This window comes from Amblyraja radiata, chromosome 27 (assembly GCF_010909765.2).
Source record: "Amblyraja radiata isolate CabotCenter1 chromosome 27, sAmbRad1.1.pri, whole genome shotgun sequence".
In the NCBI taxonomy this organism is placed as follows: Eukaryota; Metazoa; Chordata; class Chondrichthyes; order Rajiformes; family Rajidae; genus Amblyraja; species Amblyraja radiata.
Window position 1 is genome coordinate 14,672,628 of NC_045982.1, and position 27,907 is coordinate 14,700,534.

General features: G+C 42.8%; 2 protein-coding genes across 9 annotated transcripts in view; both read left to right on the plus strand.

Annotated features, from left to right (window-relative positions):
- Positions 1–11: 11 nt before the first annotated feature.
- Positions 12–19,781, plus strand: ncdn (neurochondrin). Of its 7 annotated transcripts, XM_033045200.1 has the most exons (8): positions 943–1,451; positions 2,226–2,227; positions 2,927–3,062; positions 4,360–5,370; positions 10,744–10,985; positions 14,082–14,306; positions 16,673–16,815; positions 18,814–19,781. In XM_033045200.1, exons 3-8 carry the CDS (start codon positions 2,937–2,939, stop codon positions 19,248–19,250), a joined length of 2,184 nt encoding a protein of 727 aa, XP_032901091.1. In that variant the 5' UTR covers positions 943–1,451; positions 2,226–2,227; positions 2,927–2,936; the 3' UTR covers positions 19,251–19,781. The 7 variants fall into 7 exon arrangements, with proteins under 7 accessions (XP_032901094.1, XP_032901091.1, XP_032901093.1 ...); XM_033045203.1 differs by lacking the exons at positions 943–1,451; positions 2,226–2,227 and adding an exon at positions 12–162; XM_033045202.1 differs by lacking the exon at positions 2,226–2,227 and having other exon boundaries at positions 943–1,455.
- Positions 19,782–25,536: 5,755 nt separating this feature from the next.
- clspn (claspin) overlaps positions 25,537–27,907 on the plus strand; it is a 39,770-nt gene continuing 37,399 nt past the window's right edge. For both annotated transcript variants that reach the window (XM_033045206.1, XM_033045207.1), the window contains exon 1: positions 25,537–25,728. In XM_033045206.1, coding sequence (XP_032901097.1) covers positions 25,702–25,728 — 27 coding nt within the window. In that variant the 5' untranslated portion in view covers positions 25,537–25,701. The remainder of the gene's footprint in view (positions 25,729–27,907) is intronic.

Genomic DNA, 27,907 nt, shown 5'->3' on the forward strand with positions numbered 1-27,907 from the left:
CATCCGCCTCAGAAATACACTTAGAGACTTTTAATAAATTATTTCCGCCCTTCAACAAGTACCCATCACCTCGTTCTTCCACCAGGTCAGGAAAAACACCCAGAACCATTTAGAGTGCTATTGAGAGAATGCAACACGGCGACTAGAAACCGTGAGGAGCAGGTAAGGGGTCTGGAGGAGGCGGGAGTTTTATTCCCCACCAACAAGTAATGCATCAGTGTGAAGGAAGCAACTGCAGATGCAGTTTTACAGCTAAGACAGACACAAAATGCTGAAGTAACTCAGCGGGACAGGCAGCATCTCTCCAGAGGAGGAATAGGTGACGTTTCGGGTCGAGAACCTTCAGTCAAGTCAAGTCAAGTTTATTTGTCACATACACATACGAGATGTGCAGTGAAATGAAAGTGGCAATGCTCGTGTGCAAAAAGACAAACAACCAAACAAACTATAAACACAATCATAACACACATATACCTTTACATAATAAATAATGGAAGGAAAAACGTTCAGTAGAGTTAGTCCCTGGTAATGCATCAATCAGTAATGCATTAGATTGAGAACACGCCATTTAAATGCATGCAATGTTAACAAAAACAATCGGGAGGAAAGTGAAACGTATGAAACAAGATGTTTGCGCCATTGTTTCGCCCGCAAGTCAATAGCAGCGCCACTATCATGTGGCTGCTCTCATAGTAATGGAGGGAGGAATCCAGCAACTACTGGAAGGGCAATGAGGGTCTCTGATGATGGCTCCGGACCCGAAACATCACCTATCCATGACAGGTACACAAAAATGCTGGAGAAACTCAGCGGGTGCAGCAGCATCTATGGAGCGAAGGAAAAAGGCAACGTTTCGGCCCGAAACGTTGCCTATTTCCTTCGCTCCATAGATGCTGCTGCACCCGCTGAGTTTCTCCAGCACTTTTGTGTACCTTCGATTTTCCAGCATCTGCAGTTCCTTCTTAAACACCCACGACATGCTGCCTGACTCGCTAAATTACTCCAGAAGAGAATGTTATGTCATGTTGCTACTGACAGGGTACCGGCGCCCAACACGACACGTGTAGGAAGGATCTGTAGATGCTGGTTTATACCGAAGATAAACACTAAATGCTGGAGTAACTCAGCGGGACAGGCAACACCTCTGGAGAGAGGGAATGGGCGACGTTTCGGGTCGAGACCCTTCTACAGAACCGGGCCCGGGCCTCCAACCGGCGCCTAGCAACCGTTGCTTGGCGATGAGTCACGTTCGCATTGGTCTGGCCCTGTGAATACAAGCGCCCCTGATTGGTTCGGATGGTTGAGGTGAAAGGTGACAGTTGCTTTGCTGCGCACCGGGAAGTCACGCGTGTTCCCATTGGCCGAAAGAATGGAAGCAGAAGCAGCTGCTGATTGGTTAACGACGTTCGGGGTGAGAGTTGACTGTTCCCGGATGGTGCGTGGAGGACCAGGTGGGTTTGTTCTGTGTGGTTTGCTCCAAAGATCCTATGCTCTGCTATAAGATCTTTGGTTTGCTCTTTTCCCCTCCTTTTTATTTTAAGCGGCGACTTCATGCTTTAGAATCACAACCATTATTGTTGGTTTAGTATTTCATCATAACGAGGTGAGCGCTCCAGCAAGTGAGGGTCCGCAGCTTTGTTGGGAGACCCTAAGAGGTGGTGATGTCAAACCAAAAGTTAGTTTACCTGTTTTTAGTCGAGAGTATTTTATTACCATGGGTCTCGAAAACTGAATAATTAAATTCTTACTTGCAGCAGCACATTAAGCATGTTAACATAGTACTCTGTAAACATCATTATGGACAAGGAAAGAATAGCTTAGTGTATAGAAATACAAGCAATAATAATGCAAAGATAAAAAATAATGCCCCCAGGTCTATGTCGTTCGGAACTTTGTTGGAGGTTGTCGTAGCCTTGTGATTTTTTTTTGTTGGACAAAGCTGCTCCTGAAACTGGATGTTACAGTTTTCAGACCTGATGGCAGGAGTGAAGATTCAGCAGATCGTACTGCAGATATACTGCCTTTATTGGAAGGTGCTTTGAATTCTTAATAATCTACATTATAACCATAACTTATACTTGCACACTCACTTATCTTTGAACACTGCTGTCTTTTATTAAAGCTACACTGGAATACTGATGATATATATCATGTATCTATCCAGTCCCAGAGAAAGACAAATGAAAACAACATTAACTGAGTTAATGTGTAGGAAGGAACTGCAGATGTTGGTTTACACCAAAGGTAGACTCAAAATGCTGGAGTAACTCAGCGGGACAGGCGGTCTTGATCCAAAACGTCACTCATTCCTTCTATCCAGAGATGCTGCGTCCATCTCAGTTGCACCAACATTTCGTGTCTATCTTCAAACTGAGTTAATGGATCCACAGATAAATGCATTAGACTGAGAAATCAAATTACCTGTTGTGCCCAAAATGGTAGAATTCAATGTTGAATCCAGAAGGCTGCAATATGTTTAGACAGCGAATGAGGTTTTGTTCCTCAAGCTTAATTTGTGATCGTACATGAGGCCTCGGAGTGATAGATCAGAGTTGGACATTAATGTGTAGGAAAGAACTGCAGATGCTGGTTTAAACCAAAGATAAACACAAAAAGCTGGTGTAACTCAGTGGGACAGGCAACATCTCTGGAGAGAAGGAATGGGTGACATTTGAGTGACATCTTGACCGGAAACGTCACCCATTCCTTCTCTCCAGAGATGCTGCCTGTCCCGCTGAGTTACTCCAGCTTTTTGTGTCTATCTTGGGCATTAATGTGGCTGGCAACCGGAAGTTTGGGGTCACCTTGCATTTATCTATCTGGATTGTTTTGTCAGCATGTACTCCAATTCTACACAGTATTTACCATTTTCTTGAAATAACATTCTTTGAAGTTTTTGTCCATTTTCTTTTTTACTGCCATTCAGATAGCTTTAAATGGCGTCAAATTCAGACAAAACAACTGGGACTGAAAGTCAGTCAAGCAATAGAACACTGGAACGATGTCTTAAGGTTCTACAGGATGCAAAGAATGATAATGAACAATTTGCTGCACTTTTACTGGTAAGAATGTTTGAATACATCAGCTTAAATTTGGTTGGATTCGTTTTCTGTTGTAACTAACTCAATGTTAGATGAGATTTTTCCAACAGAGTTTTTCAATGTATGAATTGAGTTTATATTTCATTTTATCAAATATTGCATTTATTTTACTATATAAATAGTCACTCCATTAGGCAGATAACTTAATTTTCTATGTAATTTGCTTACAATTCAGTTTGAGGTAATAGTCAAGAGTGTTTAATTGTCAAATGTTTCAAAATGGAACAATTAAATTCTTATATGCAGCAGCACAACAGATATACAGACAGTATTCTGTAATCTCATAACAAACAACAAAAAACTTCAATATATAAAAACAAATGGACAAATAAATAAATAGCAATGCAAAGTCAAAATTAATGCCCCCAAGTCTGTTGTTTGGTGCCTATTTGGAGGTTGTAGCATTTAATAGCTTGATGGTTGTAGGGAAGAAGCTGCTCCTGAACCTGGATGTTACAGTTTTTGGGTTCCTATCCCACCTTCCTGATGGTAGGAGTGAAATGAGAGTGTGACCAGGGTGGTCTGGGTCTCTGATGCTGCTTCCCTTTTTTAGAGGCAGCAACTCTTGTAGATCCCTTTGATGGTGGGGTGGTCAATTCTCGTGATGGACTGGGCAGTGTTCACCGCTTTTTGCAATCTTCATTCCTTGGCGTACGAGTTTCCGAACCAGGACGTGATGCAACAAGTCAATATGCTGTCTACTGTACTTCTCTAGAAGTTCAAGAGAGTATTTGTTGACATATCAAATCTCCTTAATCTTCTAAGGAGGTAGAGGTGTTGATGGGCAAAGTTAGGAAGTGATAATCAAAATGGTATTTAAAAACAATTCTAACATTCTATCATTAACTGGTGGAATGGGTAATGGTGTTGGAGTAACTAAGTGGGTCAGGCAGCATCCTGGAGAACATGGATAAGTGACATTTTGGGTTGGGGCCCTTCTTCCTACTGAGTAATTACATTTTGGTTCTGTGCAGGCTTCGACAAAAGTGTTTGAATTTTTTGCAGACAGGTTTGAATAGGACATGTTAATTTTGGTATCCAAAGAGATTTACCAGTGTTATGCAGATGTTCAAAAGGTTAAGTTTTGGTTATTGTTGCATGGACTGGTAATCTAGAAATTGTGAACTCTGTTCTGAGATTTAGTTTGTGGTTTCAGCTTGAAAATTGAAGATCACTATCATTGAACCAAACAAATGATTGCTGACCTTCTGTATATGAATGTTTTATAAATAAAATGATTGCTTTTTATTCACTTTAGGTGACCAAAGTGGTGAAGGCAGGTGAAACTGATGCAGACTCTCGGCGACGGATATTTGATGCTATTGGATTCTCTTTCCCAAATCGACTCCTTATCACCAAGGAATCCCCCAGTGGTTGTCCCAATTTAACTTTCCGAGCTCTGGGCATGACTCTGTTTGCATGTTTTTCCACAAATCCAGAAATGGTTTCTCACCCTCAAATGTTAAATACAATTCCCATTTTCAATGAAATTGTCAGTTCATCAATAGAACCTGGAGCAGATATTACCACCTTCACATCAATGATTGAAGATTCATATCAGTGTCTTCAGGCAATATCCTCTTCTCCTGAAGGACAAAGACATTTAATAACTCAAGGAGCAGTGTTTGCATTATGTCGTGCTTACCTAAACCAATGTCATGGCTGTGAGAAGGCATTGTATCTTCTTGTCTGCCTGCTGAATGCAATGGAAAAAGTATGCTGGAACACTTGTAAGCCAGAGCTCCTGAAGGTGCGCAACATACTTAGTGAACAGTTTGCTACAGATCAAGGTCATCAGAAATTTGAATTGTGTAACCTGATGCAGCATTTTCTACCTACCCCATCTGAGGATCCAACAGAGGATCCAACTTTCACCACTTGCTTGAAGAACTGTTATATTGGTCTCTTCAGTATTCTAAGCAGTAAATTGAGTATCTCACAAAGGGACCCAGCACTGAAACTTGCTGGGCTCCTGTTGGCTGTTTATGGCACAGACTGGATTATGACAGTAAATGCTGAAAAAAGACGTAAATTCTTATCGTTGTTAGTGAACCTGGCCTGTGTGGAAGTTCGGATTTGCTTGGAAGATCCCAGTCTAGAGGCAGCTTACTCTAAACCAGATGTCATCACAGCATGCTACAGTATAATTGAGTTTGGGATGATGGTTTGTGTGCTTGACGATAAAGTCCATTTAACCGAAGCTGAAAGTAGACAATTAATTGGAATAATGGTGGAGGCCTTTGGAGCGATCATTGACTATATTAAACAGGTGAGGTGTGGAAAGGGTTTCTCGTATGAATTTACTGCATTTTTAAATTTTTATCTTTTGTCTCCATTTTCTAGTTTAGAAATACAGCATAAAAACAGGTCCTTCAGCCCACCATTCCACTATCAATCACCCTTTTACACTAATTCTGATATCCTTCTTTAGCATTTGTCCCCCACACACAAGAGCAATTTACAGAGGCCAATTAACCTACAAACCTGAACATCTTTTTGGGATATGGGAGGAAACCAGAACACCCAGAGGAAACCCACGTGGCCACGGGGAGAACGTGCAAACTGCACACAGACAGCACCTGATATCAGGATTGAACCCAGGTCGCTGGCACTTTGAGGCAACAGCTCTACCAGCTGTGCCACTGTATGTACAGATCTGTGAAGTAATAGCGGGGGAATTTGTAGTACCTTGACACTAACCAGGATGCAGTTGTGTAAGAGGCAATGAGTGTACATGACTCTTTCACATTAAAAAAAAATCCTTGACAGATCTCTGTTTAATCTTTCCCCTTTCAACTTAAATCTATGCCCACTGGTTTTAGTTCATGCTATTCTGGGGCCTCTACAAGGCCCGCCTCTTATGCCCTTGGGGGGGGGGGAGGGAGTGGTGGAGGACTTGTTGTGGAGGACTTGTGCTGTCCTTGTAGCTCAACCTTCTCAGACTTGACTCAGTACTCCAATTTGATTCAACTTTTTGATCAGGGATGGATGATGAGGCCTATGTATTTATTGTAATGCAGATTTTAACAAGGTTTTTGAGATCCCATTTATAAAGAACTAGTCAACATATAAAAGATTCAAGGATCTGACAATGTTGGCGAATTAGATCTAAAATTGATTTGCCACGAATAAAGGGCGATAGTGGATTGATATTTTTGTGAATGGAAGACTGTTATCAATTGGCTTCTGCTGAGATAAATGCTCAACCAATCTATCTATCTTCTATCTATCTATATTTCTAAATCTCTGTTCTTGACCGCTTTTGGCCTTCTGTGCTGCGATTTCCGAGAGAACGCCGCCACCTACGGCCGTCATTTTTGGCCATCTTGCTCAGAGCCCCCCTCCGCCGCATGTGTGCCGAGGATTTATCCCGTCGATGAAAAATGACGGAGATATTAATGTTTTTACAAAATTCCCCATTCTCTCTGCTGCCCCTGCTGGAGGGACTATAAAACCAGGAAGTGGTGTGCCTCAATCAGTCTCTCATCAATATGGAGCTCTGTCAATTAGTCTCTGTCACTCTGAGCTCTGAATGACTCTGAACAAATTTCTTCATACCTGTGAGTAAGTACCCTTAATGTGGTTTGAAAATGAAAATATGGTTAGTTTGAAATAAAAAAGCACTGCCTGCAAATGGTTGTTTGGAGGGTTTGGGTTGAAGTAAAAAGGCACTCTCTTTCTCTCTCCCTTCCTCTCTCTCCCTTCCTCTCTCTCCCTTCCTCTCTCTCCCCACCTCTCTCTCTCTCTCCCTATCCCTCTCTCTCTCTCCCCCCCTGTCTCTCTCTCTCCCCTCCTCTCTCTCCCCTCCTCTCTCTCCCCTCCTCTCTCTCCCCTCTCTCTCTCTCCCGTCTCTCTCTCTCCCCCCTCTCTCTCTCCCTCCCTCTCTCTCCCCCTCTCTCTCTCTATCCCTCTCTCGATCCCCCTCTCTCTCCCATCTCTCTCTCACCCCCCTCTCTCTCTCCTCTCTCTCCCCTCTCTCTCTCTCTCTCTACCCTCCTCTCTCTCCCTCTACCCCCTCTCTCTCTCTCTCTACCCCCTCTCTCTCTACCTCCTCTCTCTCTCCCCCCTCTCTCTCTCCCTCTCTCCCCCCCCTCTTTCTCTCCCCCCTCTCTCTCTCCCCCCTCTCTCTCACCCCCCCCTCTCATCTCCCCCCCTCTCTCTCCCCCCCTCTCTCTCCCCCCCTCTCTCCTCCCCCCCCTCTCTCTCCCCCCCTCTCTCTCCCCCCTCTCTCTCTCTCCCCCCTCTCTCTCCCCCCCTCCCTCTCCCCCCCCCTCTCCCTCTCTCCCACCCTCTCTCTCTCCCCGCCTCTCTCTCTCTCTCTCTCTCTCTCCCCCCCCCCCCTCTCTCTCCCCCTCTCTCTCTCTCGCCCCCCTCTCTCTCTCCCCCTCTCTCCTCCCCCCTCTCTCTCTCCCCCCCTCTCTCTCTCTCCCCGCCCTCCTCTCTCCCCCCTCTTCTCTCTCCCCCCCTCTCTCTCTGCCCCCCCCTCTCTCTCCCCCCCCCGTCTCTCCCCCCCCCTCTCTCCGCCCCCCCTCTCTCTCCCCCCCTCTCTCGTCTCCCCCCCCCTCTCTCTCGCTCCCCCCCCTCTCTCTCCCCCCCCCTCTCTCTCTCCCCCTCCCCCCTCTCTCCCCTCTCTCACTCGCCCCCCTCTCTCTCACCCTCTTTCCCCTCTCTCTCTCTCTCCCCTCTCTCTCCTCTCCCTCTCCCCTCTCTCTCTCTCCCCGTCTCTCTCTCTCCCTCCCTCTATCACTCTCTCTCCCTCTCTCTCCCTCATTCCCTCTCTCATTCCCTCTCTCTCTCCCTCCATCTCTCTCTCTTTCTCCCCCTCTCTATCTCTCTCTCCCTCCTCCCCTATCTCTCTCTCTCTCCCTCACTCCCTCTCTCGCTCTCTCCCTCCATCTCTCTTCCCATCCCCCCCCCTCTCTCCCCCCCCTCTCCTCTCCCCCCCCCCTGTCCTCTCTCTCTCTCCTCTCCCCCCTCTCTCTTCTCTCTCTTCCCCCTCCTCTCATCCTCTCTCTCCTCCCCCCGTCCCCATCCCTCCCTCCTCTCTCTCCTTCTCGCCCCCCTCTCTCTCCCTCCCCCTCTCTCTCTCTTCTCCCCCTCTCTCCTCCCCCCTCTCTCTCTCCCCCCCCCTCTCTCTCTCCCCCCCTCTCTCTATCTCCTCCCCATCTCCTCCTCCCCCCCTCTCTCCTCCCCCCCTCTCTCTCTCCCCTCCATCCCCTCCCCCACCCTCCCTCCCCTAAACCCCCTCCCCTCCACACCCCCTAGCCTCTTCCCTCCACCCTCCACCCTCCCTCCCCCTCCCTGCTCCCCACCTCTCCCTCCCTGCTCCCCACCTCTCCCTCCCTGCTCCCCACCTCTCCCTCCCTGCTCCCCACCTCTCCCTCCCTGCTCCCCACCTCTCCCCCTCACTCCCCTCTCAGCACCCCCTCTCTCTCCCCCTCACTCTCACCCTCTCTCTCTCCTCCCCTCCTCCCTCACCTTTCCCCCGTCACCCACCCTTCCTCCTCTTCTCCTCCTCTCCACCCCCCTCTCCCTCTTGCCCCTCTCTTTGTGTTTCTGTCTCTCTCTCTGTCTCTGCCCCTTCTCTCTCTGCCCTCACTCTCTACCCCCGCCCCCCCACCCCCCCTCTAGATGTGACTGCAAGTTGGGGGCTATGCGTCAGTAGATAGTGTGGTTATGGGGTAAAAGGAGCAAATTAATAATAATATAATATCAAGGGGGGTAATTATCGTGAGTGCGCGGGGGGGGGGATAGTTAGTGTGTGTGACGCTGCATGCCGCCTCCCCCCCCACAACCGCACTTGGTCTAGTACCTTTTAAAATATTTTAGGGATTCAGAGTTGCATGTTGTGTATTGCTTGGTGGCAGAGGAAAGTAAGCTTGCAGATGATGCACGTGTTTGTGAAGAGGGAAACTAGATTTTATGAACATTCAGATTTGCTCATCTAGCAGGAATTGAATCCAGACAGGTGTGAGGTAATGAATTTGTGAAGGTGCAACAGATCAAGGGAATGCACAGTAAACAGTAAATTGTTGATTTAGTGCAGAGGTAACAAAGTGACCCTGAAATGTTTGTCTCAATATCTTGAGCCAAATAAGGTTGTTTAAAACGATAGGGATATTTTTCTTTACTGAAGATAAGAGAAAGGGAAACTACACTAGAATCTTATTCAGTGTTAGATCATGAATCTGGTCAGCATATTATAAAATTGTGATTACGTTGGGGGAAGGAGGTTAGAGGAGCTTTGTTACAGAACAATAACTTGTAGAAACGAGATAAAATGGGACAGACTGATTTAATTTGGAACAGAGGAGACTTAATTGAAGTGGATACATTTTGAGGGATTGAGGGGGAATAAATAGGAATCACCTATTTCTCTTTGCGGGGTCCAAAACAGCAGATATGGATTACAATATTTTTCAAAACATTAGATGGGAGACATGGAAAAATACTTTCATTTAGGATGTCTGGTACTTGCTGCCTCAGAATAATACTTGGAAGAACTACGACCTATGTGGTTACAGACCTGTGTTGGAAGTCGGGATTAAACTGAGTAACTTTTTTTTGCCCAGCCCAGAACTTAATGTGCTGAATAGACTCCACTTATGTCTTTCACTTCCTGTGGTTGTTTTTTCTGTATTGAAGAGCACCCAACTATCAGAGATTTGTTTTAATTCCACAGCTCTGATGCTGTTTCATAGTTCATTATTTCTTTGGTTTTAATAGAACTCTTAAAATTATACTTTATATAAATTTGGCAAGAGGACTAATTATACGTTTGCATAAAACTGCATATGGTTGTATGCTACATTGTACAGATTGTGTGTCATTTTTCAGTTCATGACAAATGTACAATTGGTTTGCTTTAATATTAGATGAATGCAAATTCTAATACAAATTTAATAATGATGTTATTTAAATGAATGCATTTTGTACAGCAAAATGTATAATTGAGATTTGGTGATCCAATATTTATTAAATAATGTACTGCAAATAGTAGAATTCACCAGACAGTATATTTTTAATCAGAATAAGAGGCAGCAGTTTGGGGGAATGATTGGATTATTTACCGTTCATGTGTTTTGAATCTGCTTTAGACTGTGTGAAAAACCAGAAATGACCAAACCTCAGATTGAGTTTGGATAGCTGAGTTGGCCATGCATGTAATGTAAACAAACATCAACATTGGCTTATGGCTATAATCAAAATAGACTGATGACAAATATCCATGGGAAGTAGAATTGCTATCAAATGTATATGGAGTTTCATACAGCCTATGGTAAAGGGTGGAATTTCGATAATGAACAGCTAGAGTTGAAACTTCAATTATGTTATTTGCTCTGAGTGCATTTTCTCTTTAGGGTGCAGCAAAGCTGATTTTTTTAAAATCTTATGTAATTTTCTGTGTTCTGGTGTAGAAAAGAATAAGACACCATGTCCACAATTTATTTATGTAGCCAAGCAGAATTTCCTATCAGTGGCTTATTGTTTAGAAGCTTTCCCTTATAGTTAATTGCATTATACTTCAAATATTCTCAATAATTCCTTTTAATGGGAATGTATTACTTCTATTTCACTTTTTAAAATGTGGTTGTAACTAAATCAATTTGGTTTTTACCTTAAAATTCTTCCTATAACGCAGGTGAAAGAAGAACAACTGAGAGACCCATTTCTGTTTGCCTCGATCAGAGTATTAGGTGCATGGATGGCTGAAGAGACTTGTGCATTAAAACAGGAAGTCTGTGATGTGCTGCCTTTTCTGATTCATTATGCTCGGGTTCTGTTTGAATGTCCAATTAGATCAGATAACGTGGACAATGAAGTAAAGGAACTCTCTCTAACGGATAGTTCTGAGGCAAAAACCTGGTCGAGGGATGCTTTGAGGTAAGAAAAAATTGCAATATAACATTTTATGGTCTATTTCAGAAACTGGTTGTGTAATTTTACTCTTATCCTGAATGAAAATTCAGCTGTAATTTTACAATCGCAACAATAATAACATGGAGACATGCTAAATTCCAGAATTTGGATCTCTGCTGTGTAAAGGCTGGATTTCCAATTGAGAAATGTTGAAGGTTATTGAAGCTCGGGAGGACAGAATTGGAGAAACGTAGTAGGAAGGAACTGCAGATGCTGGTTTAAACTGAAGATAGACACAAAATGTTGGAGTAACTCAGCGGGACTGGCAGTATCTCTGGATAGAAGGAATGGGTGACATTTCAGGTGGAAACTCCATCCAGAGATGCTGCCTGTGCGCTGAGTTACTCCAGCATTTTGTGTCTATATTGGAGACACTTGTATATCTCAGGGAGTTGAAAAATATTAACAATAATATGGAAAACTGAGATTATGGATGAATGTGAATATTTTAAAACAGGTTGCCAATTTAAGTTAATGGGACTTTGCTGTCCTCTTCTTAACTGACACTAATATTTTGATCTCAAGTTAAGAGGGTAAAACATGAGAGTGCTTTGGAATAATTGGTTCTAAAGGTGCAGCTGGAAGAGCTCCTACCCCACAGCACCAGAGACAGAGTTTGTTCTTGACCTCAATTGGATAAGCAAATTGCTCCCAGGTGAATGGGGGAAGAACATGATAATGTAATGTGAATATTTTTGTTAAATGAATAAATGTAGGATTAATGTAATGGGTGGTTTATGGTCAGTATTGACTTGCTGAACTAGAGACTTATTTCTGTGCTATATAGATATAGATCCTTGTGACAAAGACACAGATTAGTAGCAGATGATCTGAGCTTGGATGGAGATGGGCAAATAGCAATAGGCAGCCTAAGTGTTGATGTGGGTTATGTGTTTGGGAGTTTCTCTTCGGGTTAAATATAACAACAAGACTGTATAGACTGGGACCATGTCAGATTTTTTTTCCTCAGAAAAGAATGGGTTGTTTGCTGCTTAACAGCGTTTGAGGAGGAGATTAAAGACCATAGTTTGTATTTTGCTGTGCTTCATTGGAAGACATTACAGCCTATCTAGAATTTGATTTTAAGAAAGCAGTTAGAATCGTGGTGAGCAGAAAAGCAACATTGAGTTCAGTCTGAAGAAGGGTTTCAGCTCGAAACGTTGCATATTTCCTTCGCTCCATAGATGCAGCCTCACCCGCGGAGTTTCTCCAGCATTTTGGTTTACCTTCGATTTTCCAGCATCTGCAGTTCCTTCTTAAATATTGCTTCCTACTTGCTGGAGTTCCCCCAAAACGTCTAGATTGATTTAAGAAAAGAGCTCCAGATGCATGAAATATAACAGCAGAAAGTTCCATGAACACAGCAGGTCCAGCAGCATCTGTAGAGCTAGGTAACCCTCCATTAGAACTGGATTTTAAACTGCGAGATTGGGGAGGGGTAGGGTAGAGGTTTATGGAAAGTGTAAAACAAAATCTGTGATAGGGTAAAGAACATACTTGTCCAAGTGTTAGATGCTTTTGGGTAACATCTATTTAATAAAAGAATGCAGGCAGTTGCACGGTGGCAAAAAAAAAACCCTCAAAAGAACATACTGGCTCAGTGAAATCTAGAATACAGCAGGTACAGGAAATTTAAAACAAAAGAAAATGCTTGAAATATCCATCATATCCATTTGCATTCAGGTTAAAAGAAAAATAGGTAATTTTACTAGTGGATGACCTTGCATCAAAACTAGCCAATACTGATATAAGACTGGTAATCTGAAATTATTGTATTCACCATAGGACTATAACATGCCAAGGGCAACATAGTAGATGAAGCAGATTAACCTGATCTCCCAGTTGCTCAACACTAACTCCTCTTCCCATTCCCGCATGACCTTTCTGTCCTGGGTCTCCTCCATTGTCAGAGTGAGGCCCAGTGCAAATTGAAGGAACAGCACTTCATATTTCACTCAGGCAGCTTACACCCCAGCTTTATGAATATTGACTTCTCTAACTTCAAGTAGCCCTTGCTTTCCCAGTCACTCCATCCCCTCCCCCTTCCCAGTTCTCGGATCAGTCTTTCTGTCTCCGACCACATTTTATCTCTAAGGTAGACAAAATGCTGGAGTAACTCAGCGGGACAGGCAGCATCTCTGGAGAGAAAGAATGAGTGACACTTCGGGCTGAGACCCTTCTTCAGACTGTGAAAAGCCATGTATCGAAATTAGATATTGATACAGATAGTTTGCATTTCGAGCAATGCAGATAAATGTATAAAATACAGGAAAATGTGGGTAACATAGAAACATAGAAAATAGGTGCAGGAGTAGGCCATTCGGCCCTTCGAGCCTGCACCGCCATTCAATATGATCATGGCTGATCATCCAACTCGGTATCCTGTACCTGCCTTCTCTCCATACCCCCTGATCCCTTTAGCCACAAGGGCCACATCTAACTCCCTCTTAAATATAGCCAATGAACTGGCCTCAACTACCTTCTGTGGCAGAGAATTCCGGAGATTCACCACTCTCTGTGTGAAAAATGTTTTTCTCATCTCGGTCCTAAAAGATTTCCCCCTTATCCTTAAACTGTGACCCGTTGTTCTGGACTTCCCCAACATCGGGAACAATCTTCCTGCATCTAGCCTGTCCAGCCCCTTAAGAATTTTGTAAGTTTCTATAAGATCCTCCCTCAATCTTCTAAATTCTAGCAAGTACAAGCCAAGTCTATCCAGTCTTTCTTCATTTGAAAGTCCTGACATACCAGGAATCAGTCTGGTGAACCTTCTCTGTACTCCCTCTATGGCAAGGTACACAGCTGCAGATCGGTCATTACATGTTGAATAGGGTCAATCAAGGAGCTAAATATCAATTATTTGAATGTTTTTCATGCGTACAAAATAAAATATGTATTTTGTGTTTTATCATTAACTTCTGAATCAGGTTTGTGTTGTCCTTTCATTTCATAGGAGCACAGCAAGAGTTACTTGAAAAGATGAGGATTACTGGTAGAATCTGTTTCTTAATACTTGGGTGTACTTAAAATATAGAGCTGATTATATGTCTCTACTTACAGGTTCTTGTTACCTGGATTTTGTCACCTTTCAGTTGAGGATGCTCCCCGGAGAATCTTAATTTCACATGGGTTTCATGTTTTGCTTCTCCGCTATTTTACACAACAGTGGGAAGTCTTCAGTTCTTGCCAAAATGCACAGCGTTTACCAGATAAAACAGAGATGAATCTCCGAACGGCCTGTGGAATTTTCCTGAATCTTGTAGTAACTGACCCTGCACTGATAAGGTATAAACAACTCAGCTGAAGAATTACTCTGTAATTTGATGAAAATTAGTTAAATATTGAAAAAGAAATGTATATTAGGATAGTGAAAAGAATGCACAAGAGTACCAAAATTAACTTCTTTATAACAACATCTCTAATATTTAAGTAATACATCAGTGGAGGGAACAAAGAGAATCTGGAACATTCATTACACAACTAGACTTGGGTACAATAAACAAAACATTGGTTGGGTTTCAGTTTACAGCTTGAGCACAGGTGCTTAAATGTTGCTTGCTGATCACAATCAGCTGCAAGAAAACTTAATCCATGGGTCACGGTTTAAGTTTTTTGCTATTTTTTCTGTTAAATGTCAAGCATCTTGGCCAGGTTCCAGCAATGATAATTCTGCAAGATAACCACAGTTTATGTTGCATACCTGCTCCTGTTTGGTCCCAAGACAGAATTGTAATTGTGACCACTTTTTATAATGTATTAACTTTTTCTGGATATGGTTGTCATCCTTTCCCAAGTACAATTACCAATGATCAGTCATGGACCAAGCACATTGAAGCAACAGCCAAGAAGGCACACCAATGCCTCTAATTGCTCTGGAGACCGAGAAAATTTGGCATGCCTTCATTGACTTTCAGACTTCTACAGATGCACCATAGAAAGCATACAGCTGGGTTGCATCACAGCTTGGTTTGGGAACAGCTCTGCCCAAGACTGCACAAAATTGCAGAGAGTTGTGGATGTAGCCCAGAACATCATGCAGACCAGACTCCACACCATTGACTCCATCTATGCTGTCTCAGAAAAGCAGCCAACATAAAGGAAGTCTCAGCCCCATCATTATTTCACCAGGCTCCCATCAGGAAAGATTGGACAAACTAGGCTTGTACCCAGAAGAGAGAAGCATGTGGACAGGATGAATGTGGAGGGGATGTTGCCTCTTGGGGGAGAATCTATATAGACCCTTTATATAATTTCATTTATGACCAATATGTGATGTACTGTTTTGCTCCTTAGGTGTTGTATTTTGGAATTCTCTTTGTCAAAGGGCTGTGGTAATAGTCTTTGAATATGTGTGAGCCAGAGATTATCCATATTTTCTTAAGACGTACCATTTGGCCTATTGAGTTTGTGCTAGTTCACAAATCAATTATGTCAATCTTATTCCCCTATTCCCTGCTATCTATTCTCTCATGCTTATTAACGCTGTCCCTCACCCAATTCTCTCACTAGCCATTTATTTGAGTGTTCATTTATAGCAGCCAAATAGCCTAACGACCAGCAAATGTTTGGGATAAGGGAGGAAACCAGAGCAATTGAAGGAACCCCACCGAGTACCATGGAAAAAAATGTAAACTCCACATTAACACCACCAAAGGTCAGAACTGAGCCCTGGACCTTGAAGCTATGAGGCAGTACCACTGTGTCACATTTGATTCTTGACAAGCAAGAAGTTGAAAGATTACTGTGGGTAGTCTGCAGTAGGTAGGTTTGAGTGGCAAGTGGCCTACTCCTGTTCCTAACTTGCATATTCAGTTTTGCAACTTTCAATGTTGGGGTGAGTTGTGAGTCAGCCTAGGTAAAACTGATAGATCCTTGCCAACAGCTACCTTTGCAGTTTTACCTTGGCCCCACATCCTTGTATATATGTCCAACATTGTAATTGTTGGATAAATCTTTTTTTCCCCCCAAACCAAAATTCTGCCATCGCATCCAGCTGTGATGTCTAAATACAGCATGGATTAATCTTGCCTCCTTCCTAATCTCTATTATTTTGTTGCTAATTACGTTAATCTGTGGCGTTTTCGATGGCCACTATTAACCTTTTGTTTTAACATTAAATAGTTAGCATCCGTCCATCTGAGAGGATGATGCTTTGATTTCCTGTTTGGAGAGGGAAATGTTTCACATATGGTTGCATTTCCTGCTTGGCTGGCTATGCCTATCCTTGACAGGCATACCCTCCCGCAGCTTCCACAGGTGAAATTTCTGGGGGCCAAAGTTCCTCCAAGATCCCCACACAGTTTTGTCTGACTGTGTTATCGTGAGGAGGCACTGCGGGATTCTTGATGATGCACAGGTTAACATAACAATAGCACTAAATATTCAAGTAATATAATGTGGGTATGCATTATTACAAGTGGATCGGTGTTTATGATTGGTGAAAGTTCATTGGCTTCTCATTCAATTACATTACTAAAAATGATATTACTAACTGGTTCCACAAAATTTTATTCTTACCCAAATTTGTATGGGTAAAATATTGCCAATATTGTAAGTCTTCAATTCATAAAATTAATATCAGCATTTTCTGGTTTTAATTAATCTTTATTAAACATTGCTTACCCTTGTTTTCTTTTAATTTATTGTTGCAGGCAGGAAGAGTGCTTCTTAACATTACTTAATTTGTTAATGGAATCCTTGCCTTCACTGCTCTGCAACCAAAGTTACCTGATTCTTGCTGCTAATTTTACCACTTTGGGATTAATGATGAGCCGCATATTGGCTGGCACTCCAGGTACAAAATTAAAAGGCTAAATTGTTATATATCAGTGTCTCAATTATTGTTCAAAAGTCCAAGTTTGTATCTAATGTAAATATATCTGTACTTTAGAAAATGGAGATTGTACAATATTTTACAGTAATGACCATCTGCACTAGAGCAATGCTAATGCAAATAAATTAAAATCATTTTACATAGTAAACGCTGAATAAGAGTTCAGAAAAATTGGCAAAGCTAAGACTATGGAAACCAGTTTTGAGGATGCCTTTGAATGTAATGGAGCTGGGTGGGGAAGAAAAATGTTGCCAAAAAAACTGCAAATGCAGGCAATATTGGTAAAGATTCTATCACCAAGGTCGAGTTTAGTGACAAACTAATAGCAAGTAGCCAGTGTTGGAAGATTAGATAATCTGACTTGTGACTTTACTGGAGGAAATTTCCTGTATATATGTGCCTTGGTGAAATTTGCAATGGAGCCGTAATTCAAAATATTTTTAACTGTGTTGACGAGAGTGAAAGGTTGTGGATTAGGTCATTAAAGGTTAGCGAAGACAAGTTCTAGGTGAGTCTGATCTGATTTGAATAGAAATCTTATGAATAGTTGAGGCTTGGAAAGATAATCCAGAAAATGTTGGTCAAGTTTAAAATAAAGTGATAATTGTGGAAATGACTTTATGAATATGAGGTAGAAATGAAGTTACAAGGTGGAAAGTAACTGTGTGAAGTATAGCTTGGACAAATGGTTAGCCTACCTTTGGGTGTAACCCCAGTGACTAATCAAAATAAAATCATGAACTGGTTTCCTGGGTGCTGGTGAAATATATGTTCAGATATTCATTAGGAGAAAGTTTAAGCTGAAACACGTCATGCGTTTTTTTAATGATCTTAAGCATGTCAATGAGATGAAAATTAGTTCATTGTTTGTTCATATTTTTATCAAAAAGCTATGTTTATGTATAATGAATGAGGCAGCAAAGGATGCAGCTTAATAGGAAGGTGGAGGTCATTGTGCAAGGATAGTAGGAATAGCCTTTCCAAAAGTAAAGCTGGGACAGATAGTCAAGCAGCACGGAAACAGGGCCTTAGGCCCAATTTGCACATGCCGGCCAAGATGCCCATCTACTTTAGTCTCACCTGCCTACATTTAGCCCATATCACTCTAAACCTTTCTTATCCATGTACCTGTCCAAATGTCTATTAAATGCTTCTTATAGTACCTGCCTCAACTACCTCCTCCGGCAGCTTGTTCCATACACCCACCACTCTCTGTGAAGAAAAAGGTGCCCCTCAGGTTCCTATTAAATCTTTCCCCTCTCACCTTAAACCACTTTAGTGTCATTTGCAAAATGATACCTTCTACATTCTCATCCAAATTGTTTTAACTTTTATGTCGTTGTGTGTGTTTTTTTTAGTGTGGCTGTATGATAATTTGCATATCACTGAACTTTAATTGGTACACATGACAATAAAAGATCTTTGAAATCTTTGAAGCAGCAATGGGCCCAGTACCAATCCCTGAGGAACACTTCCAGTCAAAGGCCTCCAGCCCAAAAATCAATCTTCTGCCATTACTCACTGCTTTCTTCCATGAAACCAAGTCTCTATCTAGACGACTATCTCTCCCTGCATCCCATGGGATGTAACCTTCCGGACCAGCCTACAATGCAGAACCTTAATAAATGCATTGCCAAAGTCAAAGATAATGGTAGAATGGTGAAGAAAAATATGCTTCTTAATGGTCAACTTTGAAGATAGTGGATCTGAGAGCATAAAGTCAAATGAAGATATGGGATTTGGGAACAGACCTGTGTGGTATCTTCTGGTCTGAGCTGAAATACGTAAAGACTGAAAGACTTTAGAAAAATTACAGATTGTTGGAAGAGAAGTGAGACAGCCAAATCATTATTTAACTTTTGAGCAGAGGTGGTTGATCTTGTACTTGATATTAAATAAAGGTCTGGTCGTTGGGTTGTCTTATCATTTGTATTTTGAAAAGATATCTTTTTTTTCCAGTGCTTCAGGAAAACTCAGTGCCCCAGGGATTTTTCCAAGAAGCAATTCAATTTCTTTCAAAAGCACATGCGGCTGAAAAGGAAGAGGCAGCTCAAAGAACACTTATTGTCCTGACTGAGCGATACCAGGAAGTTTGGGATCAAATCTCTGAGCTTTGGTTTCTAGGAATGCAAGCTTTTAGTGGTTGCATACCTTTATTGCCATGGCTACCACAAAATGTAATTGAATCGAAGTGGATGAATAATATTTTTGATTTGCTAACTCAAGCTTCCCCCACGTCTGTTGAGCTTGACCTTGTTGCTGCCTTTCAATGTGTGTTAGCTGAGCTAGCAAAGAACAATAAATCATGCAAGGACTTTATGTTACTCAAGAATGGTGCAGAGAGAGCAAACCTGTATGGAATGTCTATTTTGAAAGATGTTCTCTGCAAAAATTAAAAACCTAATCTTGCTGTCCTGAATTTGCTAGATTAAGCAACCAGCGTAACTATTTGAAGCTTCAGTCTGCTCTCAGAAGCTTAATATGTTTACCTGTGAAGATTTTTTTAAGTAGTCACTTGAATTTTATGCTTTGAGTCTTTCTGCTATTTAAAGTTTCATCCTTAAATGTTTTTATATTCAGTCAAACTTAGCAGACGGAGCAGGTTTGGCCCTGCACATTTTTGTAACCAGAAATCTGTTTTCTTGCACTTACTCACTTTTGTCCCTGGTTTTAAAAGTTTTATGGTAAGTTTGATTGAAAAGCTTATGCCTGAAGATATCTTGTCATCAACAGCATACAATTAAAAAGTGAGCTTTTTGCAAAGAAGTATGTATCATAACTATTTTTGCTTAATGTAAAAATAATTAGTGTGTATGTAATGTCAACCATCAATGTGATTGACTCTTGTAGTGTTGTTATATTTTGGAATAATCTAGTTTGCTTGATGAGCTTAGTTCTGTTCATAATGAAAATAAATGCGTCAATATAACCATATAACCATATAACAATTACAGCACGGAAACAGGCCATCTCGACCCTTCTAGTCCGTGCCGAACACGTATTCTCCCCTAGTCCCGTATACCTACGCTCAGACCATAACCCTCCATTCCTTTCCCGTCCATATAACTATCCAATTTATTTTTAAATGATAAAAACGAACCTGCCTCCACCACCTTCACTGGAAGCTCATTCCACACAGCCACCACTCTCTGAGTAAAGAAGTTCCCCCTCATGTTACCCCTAAACTTCTGTCCCTTAATTCTCAAGTCATGTCCCCTTGTTTGAATCTTCCCTACTCTCAGTGGGAAAAGCTTATCCATGTCAACTCTGTCTATCCCTCTCATCATTTTAAAGACCTCTATCAAGTCCCCCCTTAACCTTCTGCACTCCAAAGAATAAAGCCCTAACTTGTTCAACCTTTCTCTGTAACTTAGTTGCTGAAACCTAGGCAACATTTTAGTAAATCTCCTCTGCACTCTCTCTATTTTGTTGACATCCTTCCTATAATTAGGCGACCAAAATTGTACCCCATACTCCAGAATTGGCCTCACCAATGCCTTGTACAATTTTAACATTACATCCCAACTTCTATACGCAATGCTCTGATTTATAAAGGCCAGCACACCAAAAGCTTTCTTTACCACCCTATATGGTAGTAACTTCTTGAATTGACATATTCTTGTTAGTACCTCCAATTTAAAAGTGTGGCTATGTAATGTGATCTAATTTGGATTACATTACTGTGTTGAGACAGAGTAGAAAACTGTTTTAGGGTACATATATTCAATATTGAAAGAGAACTGTGAACTTTCAATGCTCTTAATAAGCACATAAATATCTCTGAAATTATAAAGAGGTTCTTGAAGGTGATTCTTAGTTAATTCAGATCTTAACGATCTAATAGTTAGATGTGTCAGATTATGTGCAATTGTTCTCCCAGCAACAAAATCACAAATTTTTCCTAATGTTAAATTTTCCAATTTTGTAAAGATTATAGATATTGCTGTCATTGTCCTTGGACTAATTTGGGTTGAAGCAATGTCTTTTGTGTTTGGCAATATGCTGCTAACCATGAAAGTTAGAGGGATTGGTGGAACATGTTGTATGCAAATTATGCAGTAATACTTGATGCATATAAGGGAGATTTTGTTTTGCTTTCAAAGAATGTATGGATCCAGAAACAATGGAAAAAAAGACTAGACTTATCCATGTGAAGCAAAGCTTTTGAAATTGAATCAACAAATATTTTGTCAGCATAACCTGAGTTTTCCTAATCGTCATTGTTTTCCCATCTCATGAAACTCGCTATTCTAGTTAAACAAGAGCTTTTGACATGGAGTGATATAGAAACATAGAAATTAGGTGCAGGAGTAGGCCATTCGGCCCTTCGAGCCTGCACTGCCATTCAATATGATCATGGCTGATCATCCAACTCAGTATCCCGTACCTGCCTTCTCTCCATACCCTCTGATCCCCTTAGCCACAAGGGCCACATCTAACTCCCTCTTAAATATAGCCAATGAACTGGCCTCGACTACCCTCTGTGGCAGAGAGTTCCAGAGATTCACCACTCTCTGTGTGAAAAAATTTCTTCTCATCTCGGTTTTAAAGGATTTCCCCCTTATCCTTAAGCTGTGACCCCTTGTCCTGGACTTCCCCAACTTCGGGAGCAATCTTCCTGCATCTAGCCTGTCCAACCCCTTAAGAATTTTGTAAGTTTCTATAAGATCCCCTCTCAATCTCCTAAATTCTAGAGAGTATAAATCAAGTCTATCCAGTCTTTCTTCATAAGACATTCCTGACATCCCAGGAATCAGTCTGGTGAACCTTCTCTGCACTCCCTCTATGGCAATAATGTCCTTCCTCAGATTTGGAGACCAAAACTGTACGCAATACTCCAGGTGTGGTCTCACCAAGACCCTGTACAACTGCAGTAGAACCTTCCTGCTCCTATACTCAAATCCTTTTGCTATGAAAGCTAACATACCATTCGCTTTCTTCACTGCCTGCTGCACCTGCATGCCTACTTTCAATGACTGGTGTACCATGACACCCATATTGTGGCTCAATTCCATTAACGTCCAAAATTCCACACTTTTTTTTTTCATTTTGGGTCTATTTCTGTTTTGAGAGCCCAAGAGATGGACATGGAACTATAATAATAATAATAATAATAATAATAAATACTTTATTGATCCCCTCAGGGAAATTCAGATGTCCAGAAGCTCCCAACCAACAAACCCACAGATTCAAAACGAACGCAGACAGAAAATACATAGAATACAATGTGGACACTACCTGAGAGCAATAAATACTTAAAAAGACCAATAATTAACAATTAAAAATTGCAAAATGCATCCCCCTACAGCCTGAAATCTAATGGCTGCAGGGGTGAAGGTTCTCCTGAACCGCTCCGTTCTACAGGGCAGGGAGAGGAGCCGGTTGTTGTTCCGAGTGCTCTTTTGACTCTCCAGAATTACATGGAGGGGATGCCCGGGGTTTTTCAGGATGACCTGCACCTTGTGCCTCATACGCCTCTCAAGCACATCCATCCCAGAGTCTACTCTCCCCTCCAGCACTGAGCTAGCTCGTTTAACCAGTTTGACCAGCTTCTTGTTGTTTTTTTGCACTAATGCTGTTGCCCCAGCAGACAACAGCGTAGAAAATAACACTTGCAACCACAGTGTTGTAAAACATGTGCAGCATTTCATTACACACATTGAAGGATTTGAGCCTTCTGAGGAAAAAGAGTCTGCTCTGGCCTTTTTTGTAGAGGGAGTCAGAGTTGACAGACCAGTCCAGTTTGTTATCAAGGTGTACGCCAAGGTATTTATATGTCTGCACCACGTCCATGTCAGCCCCTGCAGCGTTGACCGGCTGAAGGGGGAGCTTGGACCTGCCAAAGTTAACCACCATCTCTTTAGTCTTAGTTGTGTTCAGGATGAGACAGTTGAGGATTGAATGAATACTTTATTGTCATGTGACAAGCGAGTGAAATTCTTTGTTTGCTTACCCAAGATATGCAAATAGTCACCACATAAGGGGGCTGACAAAGTTACATAGGTCCACCTTTGTTCTCCCCCTCCCCTCCGCCCTCACGACAGTCCTCCCACACTGGGTTGTCCATTGTTCCCCTACGACCTCACGGCAGTCCCCCCAAGCTGGGTCCTCCTTTGTTCTGTCCCAAGGCAGGGACGTCCTCACTCCACATGGTCCGTCGGTCGGCAGGCCGCTCCCCTATTGCCTGTTGATTCCTCCCCGGATGCCTCTGTGGCGCCGACCCAGACCTCAGCCGCATGGCTTTGTCGACTCGTGGGCTCCGATCTTGGTTACGGGCTCCGCCCACCCTGCTCCGTCAGCCATGTGCTCTGCTGGCTCCAATCTGCGGGGGCTCCGGCCATGCCGACCCACGGCAGCTCTGGCCAGATCTGACATACATTCCCCAGCTTCAGCATATCAGAGGTAGAACTGAGGTGGTGATTATAGCACATTTCTTCCCCTCCCCGCAGTTCACAATCACCCCTCTCCCTCTAAATACCAGTTCTTTCTCCATCTCATAATTGCAGCCTTGTGTGCAGCCCCGAGCTCCAAGCCCTCTTCAGCCCCCATGCTAAGATTCTCTGCAGGGGTCAATTTACCACAATCTAGTTAATTGGCACGCCTTGATAACACTGCCCAATGTTTTACAAACTACATTTTATTTTGCTATTGTGATACATGTCCTTTTGAACAAGTAGGAACTTCAGACCACAGAAGCGAGAGTTTGACGGTGCAGCTCAGCTAGTTGTCCCAGCTACACTAGTCCCACATTCCTCCCAACCTGTCCTATCCATGTACTTGCCTATAATTTCCAAATGTTGGTATAGTCCCTGCCTCAACCACCTCCTCTGGCAGCTTGTTCCATACACCCACCACCCTTTGTGTGAAAATATTACCCCTCAAATTCCAATTAAATCTTTTCCCCTTCACCTTAAATCTATGTCCTCTGGTCCTCGATTCACCTACTCGGGGCAAGAGACTCTGTTCATCTACCAGGTCTATTCTTCTCATTGTTTACACCTCTATAAAATCATCTCAACCTACTGCGCTCCAAGGAATAGAGTCCCAGCCTACTCAACCTCTTCCTATAGGTTAGACCCTTTAGTCCTGAAAACAGCCCCGTAAAGCTTCTCTGTACTCTTTCCAGCTTAACATATCTCCTATAACATGGTGCCCAGAACTGAACACAATACTCTAAATGCGGCCTCACCAACGTCTTATACAAATGCAACATAGATAAACGGGTCCTTTTCACAATGGCAGGCAGTGACTAGTGGGGTACCGCAAGGCTCAGTGCTGGGACCCCAGCTATTTACAATATATATTAATGATCTGGATGAGGGAATTGAAGGCAATATCTCCAAGTTTGCGGATGACACTAAGCTGGGGGGCAGTGTTAGCTGTGAGGAGGATGCTAGGAGACTGCAAGGTGACTTGGATAGGCTGGGTGAGTGGGCAAATGTTTGGCAGATGCAGTATAATGTGGATAAATGTGAGGTTATCCATTTTGGAGGCAAAAACAGGAAAGCAGACTATTATCTAAATGGTGGCCGACTAGGAAAAGGGGAGATGCAGCGAGACCTGGGTGTCATGGTACACCAGTCATTGAAAGTGGGCATGCAGGTGCAGCAGGCAGTGAAGAAAGCGAATGGTATGTTAGCTTTCATAGCAAAAGGATTTGAGTATAGGAGCAGGGAGGTTCTACTGCAGTTGTACAGGGTCTTGGTGAGACCACACCTGGAGTATTGCGTACAGTTTTGGTCTCCAAATCTGAGGAAGGACATTATTGCCATAGAGGGAGTGCAGAGAAGGTTCACCAGACTGATTCCTGGGATGTCAGGACTGTCTTATGAAGAAAGACTGGATAGACTTGGTTTATACTCTAGAATTTAGGAGATTGAGAGGGGATCTTATAGAAACTTACAAAATTCTTAAGGGGTTGGACAGGCTAGATGCAGGAAGAATGCTCCCGATGTTGGGGAAGTCCAGGACAAGGGGTCACAGCTTAAGGATAAGGGGGAAATCCTTTAAAACCGAGATGAGAAGAACTTTTTTTCACACAGAGAGTGGTGAATCTCTGGAACTCCCTGCCACAGAGGGTAGTCGAGGCCAGTTCATTGGCTATATTTAAGAGGGAGTTAGATGTGACCCTTGTGGCTAAGGGGATCAGAGGGTATGGAGAGAAGGCAGGTACGGGATACTGAGTTGGATGATCAGCCATGATCATATTGAATGGCGGTGCAGGCTCGAAGGGCCGAATGGCCTACTCCTGCACCTAATTTCTATGTTTCTATGTTAACATGACCTCCCAACTTCTATGCTCATTACTCTGACTGATGTCAGGTGAGACTAGTATGGGATGGGATATGTGGGCAAGTTGTGCCGAAGCGATGACCCAAATTATGGTGAGAGCTCTCATGATATGACAAGGAGGTAACCCTAGAAAAGGGCGGAGCTTCTGTTGGTGCCACGTGACCGGGTTGGCGGCGGCCACTCCCTCCCCTCTCCTGCCATGTATGGTATGAAAGGAGGCGGGGACGTTGGTGTAAGCCAATCACCGAGCGAAGGGGGCGGGACTCTGCACCCGCTTGCTATATATGGCAGGACAAGAGGCGGGGCCCCGCTGGTCAAAGCCAATCGCAGGTCGGAGGGGCGGGTCGAATGGGCCGAGGCGCCTGCGCATCGCGGCTGAGCGGGAAGCTGATTTGAATCATCGCTTGTGTTGGTGTCATTTTTCCCGCTATTCGAAATCGAGATGGGGAGCGGCGGCGCTCTTTTACTTTTACATTGAATGACTCGAGTATACCAGGCCGTCGGCAATCGGGGCTTGTTTTAACATTTTACTCAAACAAACTGCCTTTTCCAGGAATGTCTGTGGAGGAGCCGCGCGGCGAGGTAAGGAGCCAGCAAAATGGAGCCGGGCGGCGGCAGCGGGCCGCTCTAGGAATCCCGCGATGGGGCAAACGTTGTGGCCGCAGCTACTGATCTCCCACAAAGGGTCTGCAACCTGCCGCCGGCCGCCTCCGCGACGGTGCAACAAGAATTAAGGGAACCGTGAAGTGGCTGCTGGCATTTTGCAGACCTGTCATCCGCCGCGGGCTGTCCCTTTGCCTGTATTTAAATGTGACTTCGGCTGCAATTTAACTGTGCCTGTTCCTATTTTATACCCAGTGCCTGGTTCAGGTGGATGCAGCATAAATCTTTGCCCTAGTTCAGATGGATGCAGCGTTAATCTTTGTTCATAGTTTTTTTCCATTTTGGCGGCAGCTTGATTGGTAGTTAGGTTAGCCGTGACAAGGTTGGCGGGTAAGTGACCTTGTGTGGTTCAACAGAGTGCAACATTCACACATTTTATATCCTGTATTTAACTTCTCGGACCATCGCCACATAAGTTGACGTTTATTGTAGAGCAATCTTGGGAACATTTATCTTTTAAATAAAATAATGTAAAATATATTTTCATGCAACGGCTCAAGATAAAACGCGGTCAGTGAGGTATTCAGTGTCTATAAATGACTATTCCAATTTACGTAAGGTTTTTATTTCAGAACATCTGAGTACAGCTGTTATAGTTGCGATTTACAGACTATTGCTGCTTTCTTGTGGGTGAGTGGGGTTAAATTCCACGAGGATTCGAACTAGTTTGAACGACATTGTTGGGTCGCAATATTCACGTCTGAATGACGAGACTCAGGAGGGTGGGGATTTGAGAAAGAATAATATTAAAACTTTATGTTTTTCGCCCAGTGTCCAAGTAAAGGAGTAGAGTTTAATCGTTGTCAAACTTCGGTGTCAGTGTTGAAGAGTCAAAAAATCCTACAATCAAAACAATAGATTCCATTTGCATCTCATTCTAAAAATACACTTTTTATAATATCAGAGAATATTTGTATCATGCCTAATAGTGTGGCCAGGCTTTGTGTTTTCGATCCAAAAAGTTAACTTTGTTCTTTCTGTTGGTGGCCTGAGATGCTAAATGTTTCTGGCACATTCTGTTTTTATCACAATTTTGCGCATTTACAATTTTTTGATGTTGATTTAGTCTGATCTATTTTATTTCTTGTTGGACTTTTACCTCTGTTTGGAAGTGGAAATTGGGTGTGGGAGTGATGGGTTCAGTGGGATTCTGAAATCACTTTCTTTGATTCTTTCGGTGGACGCTGCTAAGCTTCAATTGATCATATGATCAATTGATCATATTAGCAAATTTAAGAGACACAAAGCTGGGTGGCAGTGTGAACATTAGCACATTTGCAGATAACAAAGCTGGGTGGCAGTGTGAACTGTGAGGTGGATGCTATGAGAATGCAGGGCGAATTGGACAGGTTGGGGGAGTGGGCAGATGCATGGCAGATGAAGTTTAATGTGGATAAATGTGAGGTTATCCACTTTGGTATAAAAAACAGGAAGGCAGATTACTATCTAAATGGTGTCAAGTTGGGAAAAGGGGAAGTACAATGGGATCTGGGGGCCCTTGTTCATCAGTCTATGAAAGTAAGCATGCAGGTACAGCAGGCAGTGAAGAAAGCGAATGGCATGTTGGCCTTTATAACAAGAGGAGTCGCGTATAGGAACAAAGAGGTCCTTCTGCAGTTGTACAGAGCCCTAGTGAGACCTCACCTGGAGTATTGTGTGCAGTTTTGGTCCCCTAATTTGAGGAAGGACATTCTTGCTATTGAGGGAGTGCAGCGTAGGTTTACAAGGTTAATTCCCGGGATGGCGGGACTGTCGTATGCTGAGAGAATGGAGCGGCTGGGCTTGTACACTCTGGAGTTTAGAAGGATGAAAGGGGATCTTATTGAAACATATAAGATTGTTACGGGTTTGGACACGCTAGAGGCAGGAAACATGTTCCCGATGTTGGGGGAGTCCAGAACCAGGGGCTGTAGTTTAAGAATAACGAGTAAGCCATTTAGAACGGAGACAAGGAACTGTTGCAGTTTAACCATATATACGGGGTACATTACAGAGTGATTAAATTACTGGATTAGTATCCCAAGGCCTGCTACTCGTATTGATGTTAAATTTGGAATAAAAATGTCTAGTATCAGTAATGGGACTCATAATAGTGTAT

What these genes read in the sequence shown, in the direction of transcription:
- ncdn (XM_033045203.1), top strand. Translation starts at nt 2,937, where the DNA reads ATGGCGTCAAATTCAGACAAAACAACTGGGACTGAAAGTCAGTCAAGC. An exon ending in TCATTGACTATATTAAACAG is followed by an intron (nt 5,371 to 10,743) that starts GTGAGGTGTGGA and finishes CCTATAACGCAG; the next exon opens with GTGAAAGAAGAACAACTGAG. An exon ending in TGGTCGAGGGATGCTTTGAG is followed by an intron (nt 10,986 to 14,081) that starts GTAAGAAAAAAT and finishes CTCTACTTACAG; the next exon opens with GTTCTTGTTACCTGGATTTT.